The sequence below is a fragment of the Nannospalax galili genome, unplaced genomic scaffold (genome assembly GCF_000622305.1).
Source record: "Nannospalax galili isolate Female #2095 unplaced genomic scaffold, S.galili_v1.0 scaffold679, whole genome shotgun sequence".
Classification (NCBI taxonomy): Eukaryota; Metazoa; Chordata; class Mammalia; order Rodentia; family Spalacidae; genus Nannospalax; species Nannospalax galili.
The window spans coordinates 206,932-213,780 of NW_008343462.1; the positions used below are offsets into that span (position 1 = coordinate 206,932).

Genomic DNA, 6,849 nt, shown 5'->3' on the forward strand with positions numbered 1-6,849 from the left:
GGGGAGGGGTGGGGATCCAGGGCCTTTGCGGGCCGTTCGGGCCCATATTGACAACAAAGGCATATTTATCTAGAGGCGGAGGGGTAGGGAGGGGAGCCATGGGGCCCGGGCAAGGGGTGAGATCACAGGTAGGCGTGCAGGAGGATCCTTGGGAGGAGCTCGGGAGTGTTCAATTTCGCTCCAAGGGTATATGGGCAGGGGAGTCTCCGAGTGCAGGGCAGAGGGGGTGGGCTGTCTGGGTGGCTTAATCGGTGCCGGGGTCTTATGAGGTTGACACTTTGGTCCCCGAATCCTCTTGATCCTCTGGGACTGTCGGGGGTGGGTGGGGGATTGAATGGAAAGGCTAAACAGTTTTTGGTCCTGGCAATGTTCATTAAAGGATTTGAGAATTTCTTCAGTGGACCCGGATTTGATGGAGCTAAGAATACCGAGGAGTATGGGTATGGAGGGGTGGGGGGTTGCCTTCCTGAACCTCCCATTTTCGTGCTAGAAAAAGGACTCTCATCCACATATTAGGGTTCCACATATTTTCAGGGGAGATCCAGGGGGCAAGGACTGAAGCCTCAAGCCAGAAGTCATCAAGGAGGGTGCACTTTATCTTGATACCCCGGGAAATGAGTAGGGATCTGAGAGCCTCGATTTAGGGCTCTTTACAATGAGAGGGAAAATTACCCATGGTGGAATGGAAAACGGGCAGACTGGACAAAGCAAGCTACAGAAAGGAAGCCGGCCGGGAGAGGAAACTTTCCAACCCGCCCCGCCCCGTGGGTGGGAGGGGATTTCACAGTCACTGGGAACCTGTCCAGGAGTTTAAGAGGCCGGCCACCGCCCTAGGGGCTTTTAACTGGTGGTTGCATTAAGGGATTAATGGGAGAAGTAAAAGCAAAAGTAAACGAAAGGAGAGGAAAGGAAGGTTGTGTTTTGGAACCAGGTGAGAGTGCTTTGTGGGGGACTTCCTTGGTTCGTTAGGCCTTGGCCATATGCCCACACGGTGTCTGCAGTCGTGGGACACCCCGTTGGGAGGGTGTCCGTGGGTCCGTCTCCTGGATGGTCAATCCTTATGTGGAGACGCCGGGCGAACCAGTTTTCAGAGTGTATGTGCCCTATAGACGGACAAACAAGGAGAAGGGAGAGAAGGCCCTCAGCCACTCACCAGACCTAGGGCAAAGAACAAAGAACAGAAAGGGGGCTACTCACTGAAGGAAACAGCCGAAGGGGACTCAACGGAGAGTCGAACGGAGAGAACGGTGGCATCAATTGGTGAGGCAATCCGGGCAGCAACGAGGAAAAACAAAAAGAAAGAAAAATGCCACACGAAAAAGGCAATTAGAGTAACAAGGCCCAGGACTAGGTAGAAGCCTGTTTAGCCACGTTGGGCACCAGTGTTGCTGTTTAGGCGGACCTCCCTCCCACCGTGGGGGCAGGGGATGAGTAGGTGCGGAGTCAACGACACTGGGAAACAATCTGGGCGGTCTGCCAGTAAGCTCTCGTTTATTGCATACAAGGGAGGTCCCTTTATACCCCTCCTTGCCTCCCCATTGGCCCCTGAGTCCGAGGTGTTCTCTTCCATTGGCATGTGTCACACATCAGCAGTGTCCAGGGCTCTCGGCAGGAATCAGGTCGGGCCATAAGCCCCAAAACTGCGCCTTCCTGCTCGTCAACAGGAAGCAGGGCGCCCCTGTGCTGTTGGGTCTCAAGCCTAGCCTCCTACAGCTGTGTTCTGAGCAGAGGCTGTCCTCTGAAGACAGGCTGTGTTTGAGGAGAGGCTCTATTCTGAGGAAAGGTGCTCTCAGGAGATGGAGGACATGTTCTGAGGTAGGGTTGTTCTGAGGAGTTGGGGGCATGTTTTGAGGCAGGATACCCCCATGCTGCTATGCTGCTCCCCCTGCTTCTGATGTCAGCAGCAGGCTGCTTTCTCCGGGCTCTAATGAAGTTGGTAGAGAATTGCTCCTTAGGGACAAGCAGAGCTGTTGACAATCGGAATGGACATGAAAATCCATAGATCCTGATGTCAGCACAGGCTACCATTTGAAGCCCACAGAATCTGAAGATCAGAGCCTTCCCACAGCTACCAGACATTGGACTGGTCACTCTTGGCACTGTTGATGCATCCTTCCAGGGACAGTTTGCCACTGCTGTTTATGTGAGTCGGCCTGAAGATCTTGTCTGTTTATTGCTCTGGAGTGGACATATCTTCGGGCATCTTCATCATGGAGGATACTATCTTGTAGATGACCTACGTGCTCTTGGAGCCTCAGCTGTAGCTCCTACAGCCATTGCCTCGCAGGTGAGCTGTGCTGAAGGCCCACTTGAACTCCTGTTCCAGCTTGCCCTTCAGCACAATCATGAACTCCCTGACGTTGATGGCACCACCCCATTGGTGTCACACATGTAGAAGACATGCTAGGTGAGCTTGGAGGCGTTGCTGGAGAAGAAGAAACTGGTGTCAATCTTCTGGATCTTGTCCATGGTCAGGTGGCAGGTCGGACAATCCTCCAGGAAGCCCTGTACCACTCTCGCAGCTTGTAGTTGGTGAACTCTGTCTTCTCTCATAGGTCCTGCAGCACCTTGCCGTCTGCTTGCCCACAGTGTCTGGCAGTGGAGACTGCACCTGGTGCTGGCCTTGCATTCATCACTGCCGGAGATATAAAAGGAAGCCGCTGGCCCAGGATGAAGCAAGACACAGGCATCTGCTGATCTGCCAGTTGCCAGGCTGCAGCCACCACCAGCTTAGGAAGAAAGAGCAGTGTTGTACTCTTAGGAAGACCTGAGACTCCCTAGAGGCAGACCCCACTGTGCTTCCAGGTCCTGCTACTTCAGCTGCAAGGAGGACTCACCCTGCCTTGGAGAACTGACAGCCCACCAAGATGCTGAGGCCTGCTGCCTGTGACTTTGGCTGCAAGCAGGGGAACTTGCTCTAGCCTTGAGACACTCCAGAGATAGGGCGCCTGGCTTGTCCTCAGCAGATCCAGACTTGCTCTGCAAGGGACTGCCCTCGGCTAAAGCTGCACCAGGTGAACCCCTCGGTTAGGAACCCTGAAGCCTGCTGAGAATGTAGAGCTGTAACACTACCAACCTCTCGGTTAGCATCCATTCTGTTTTCACATTCAGATTTCTACTCCTCTGTTTTAATTGTTCCTTCGTGGCAAGTCCACACTCCCCTTGTTTATTTTCCTTCACTGTTTGTGCAGTCCTTTCTGGATGTGGACAAGACAAGAACCTGATTGGAGAATCCACTGTTGCAGTGGGGCCTTGTTCTGAGGAGGTGGAGACATGTTCTGAGGTGGTGATGTGTTCTGAGGCTATGGGGACATGTTCTGAGGTAGGGGTATGTTCTGAGGTGCCAAGTACCATCTTTTCCCCAGTAGAGAAATATGGAGGGGTGGGGGGATCAAGGTGCTGTGGCCTTGTAGGGAAAAGAATCAGGACAGAAGGAGGCTGTCCTAGAGGGCACAATCTTACTTTTAACTCCTCTTTATTCAAAGTGATGCTTTCCCAGGACTGAACCCAGTGCGTTCCCAGAGACTGTGATGGTGATTTTTCAAACTGAACTACAATTCACAAACTGAGTTGTTAGAAATAGTGAGGTGTTTGGAGCTCCTAGTTGGGTAATCTTAACCTGAATGCATCAAGGGGAGCATGATGCTTTTTACATGTCTCAGCCTAGATGAGGGCAGATTTAGCCATTTGATACTAGGATAGGACTTAGGACCATCCCACGTAGGGTCTGGCATCCTTACCACTCTTCCCTTTGCCTAACTTGACCCAAATTCCATAAATTTTACACATACTTCCTCAACAACTTTAAGTTCTGTTTGCTGCTGTTTTCACAGATTGTTGGGTGCCAAGTGAGGAGAGACCCCCCAGACTCTACCGAGCGATACACACGTTGGATCAACCAGTTGGCACCTGATCAGCTGCTGACACAGGTGACAATCATTGGTCGTTTGTCCTTGTTATATGCTCAGCAGCTTTGGACTAGAGTAGCCAGTGAGAGTCCTCTGGGGCAGCCTCCAACTTAATGCTATGACATTCTGCTACGGTCTGGTCTTGTGTCTTTTCTTCTCTATGTGCTGTTGATGGGACAGTGTCCAGTTGGTCAAACCCTGTTGTTTTGAGATTTGTGGCTCAGGCCAGTGCCAGCTCCTGCTCAGGACATGAACCTGGGATGCTGCAGCTCAGAATCTCAAGATGCATTTCAGTAAGTCCGGCCCTGTGCAGTGTGTCCTTGAGACTCCCATGGTTACAGCCCCAGTGCCAGAACCAGACAGCAGGGCAACTTCAGCCATGGATAGACAGAGCAGTTGGGGCTCTGAGTGGAGAGTGGAGCCAGAAGTGGATGAGGGCAGAACTAGAAGTGGATGAGGGCGGAACTAGAAGTGGATGATGGTGGCTGTAACACTGGACATAGGGACACTTAGTAGCCACAGTCTGGGATCTCACCAGCTCTGTTGAGTGAGGACTTTGGGCATCACTGAGTCGGTGATCATTTGTGTTTCTCCTCTGTGGGGTCCCCTGAAGGTGCCCTAAGCAGGCAGACACTGTCTTGCCACCTTGTTGGAAAGCCTTTCCATCTAGGGCAGCAAGGCTGGCATCTGCCATGGAGCCCTGACTTCATGGACTGCAGGCTGTGAACAGAATGATGTACCTTAGCAGACTTCCGCTGGGCTGGCTGACTGTTCCAAGAGCTGGAAGGAAACATTATGCCTTCAATATCAGGGTGCCTTGGGACAGGGGTCAACCTCTGTGACAGGCCCCAATGGTGAATCTGAGTATGGGGTTCAGAATCTTTCCCTGGGGCTTAGGTTTTGTGTCTATGGAAAATTTGGTTTTAGTTTTCATATTATTTTACTTTTAAATTTATTTATTTACTTTTTTTAAAGACAAGGGCTCAGGTAGCCCAGGCTAGCCTCCAATTCAGGATTCTTCTGCCTCAGGCTCCTGAGTATAAGGATTAGAGGCATGCATCCCCATGCTCAGCCTGATGTTCCTTAAATTAGGCTTCCCTACTTTATAAGCAGAGAGAGAAAAGAGCCAAGGGAAAGTAACTGGGAGTTCGTGTGTGTATGAGCAGAGAGCAATGAGATGTATGTATGGAAATATTGTCATGAACCTATTCTGTACACTGATTAGAAAAGGCAATGGAAAAATAGTCTTGACTGTTAAAAAAATAGAAATTTGAATAGTAAAAAAAGATAGAAGAAAACATGTTACTGAACTCCCCCCTTTTGCTCACTTGTCACACGGACTCCTATCCCCTCCTTCCTAGGTAACCAGGCTTTTCTGACTAGGGACTACCCTACATCTTCCAGGCACGAGTTTCAGAATCCTCATGAGAACTCTGAATGTAGAATTCTGTGCCTGTCAGTGTCTGTTGTGTCTAAAGGTAGATAAGGACCTTTCTAAGGATTCAGATAGTCATAAAACATACCAGAAATTTGTTGGGTGACACCCCATAAATTGGGAAGCAAGTTAAGATGGAGGAGGGTACAAGATGGACATGATAGGTCTGTGTCCTGGAAAGGACCATAGGAGACCCCAGGAAATGGGAGGAGCTCAGTCCCCACATCAGATCTCTAGGGAATGGAAAGGTAATAGTTGTGTTTATGAAAATAAAACTAGTGTTTAGGGACTTAAAGCCCATTCTTCCTTTTTGTAAATTAAGACTGTGTAATGAACCTGGGACTGACCTGTCTCAGAAGGTCTGCCCAGCTGTTTTTTGAGGCCTCAGTGGCCAGGCTTCTAGAATGGGCTCATCAGCTGATATTTAGTGCTAGGGAGGATTTTTAAAAAAAGGCTCCTAGCTGCAGCAGGCCACTCTGGTTGTCTTAGTGCTTCTTTGGGCCATCCATGGATCCACAGTGCTCTCTGGCTACTTTCGTAGCAGTGAGGGGGTAATGGGCCACTAGGCTGCTCAGGGTGGGCCTCCCAGATGCTTCCCAGCTGTGGGAGGGAGGGCAGGCCTTGGGGCTGGTTTACAGGATTGTGGGGTGGGTGCCTGGTTACCTCATAGGATCCCAGATGGTCAAAGCTTTGGGATGGCTTATGCTGCAAGAGCCTCCAGGGGTGGTAACAACATGGCTGGACTCTTCTTCCTGGGTCACCCACAGCTGCCACACTGGACTCAGGTACTCTAGCAGTAAATGCTTCAACCATCTGTGACACGAATGGAGACTGCTGGGGCCTCTGCTCACCCTCTCCCACTGAGTGACATCCCTCTAGCTTCAGATTTTTTTAAGAGACAGTGTCTGCTCCTCTAATCATTGTAATGAACGTACTATGTTGGGAGGTGCTGGGTGGACAGCTGGACAGACCACTACTGCACCTCTTGTTCATCTTGCCTACTTACAGATATACCTTCTCTTTAAAAAGGAGGGGGGCATGGTGGCACTTGTCTTTGATCCCAGCACTCAGGAGACAGAGGCAGGTGGACCTCTGTGAGTTAGAGGCCAGCCTGGCCTACATAATGAGTTCCAGGCTAGCTGGGGCTACAGGGAGACTCTGTCTCAAAACAGACAAACCAAAGGACTAGACAGATGGTTCAGCAGTTAAGAACACTTGTTGCTGGGGCTGGAGAGAGGGCTCAGTGGTTAAGAGCACTGACTGCTCTTGTAGAGGACCCAGGTTTGATTCCCAGCATCCATACGGCGGCTACAAACCATCCTTAACTCCAGTTCCAGGGGAATCCGAAGCCTTCCTCTGACCTCTGTGGCATTGTATGACACGGATGCACTCACACACATGCAGGCAATACACTCGTACACATAAAAAATTTTAAAAAATAAATGAAAATAGCCGGGCATGATGGTGCACACCTTTAATCCTAGCACTTGGGAGGCAGAGGCAGGT

General features: G+C 50.6%; 1 protein-coding gene across 9 annotated transcripts in view; it reads left to right on the forward strand.

The window, feature by feature from the left end:
- Positions 1-6,849, forward strand: part of B3gntl1 (UDP-GlcNAc:betaGal beta-1,3-N-acetylglucosaminyltransferase like 1) — an 88,372-nt gene that overhangs the window by 46,214 nt on the left and 35,309 nt on the right. For 3 of the 9 annotated variants that reach the window (XM_008839649.3, XM_017799783.2, XM_017799782.2), the window contains one exon: positions 3,834-3,929. The exons of 5 other annotated variants lie outside the window; for them this stretch is intronic. In XM_008839649.3, coding sequence (XP_008837871.1) covers positions 3,834-3,929 — 96 coding nt within the window. Of the gene's footprint in view, positions 1-432; positions 3,083-3,191; positions 3,323-3,833; positions 3,930-6,849 lie in introns of those variants that run through there. One more of the 9 variants, XM_017799784.2, reaches the window with a different exon arrangement.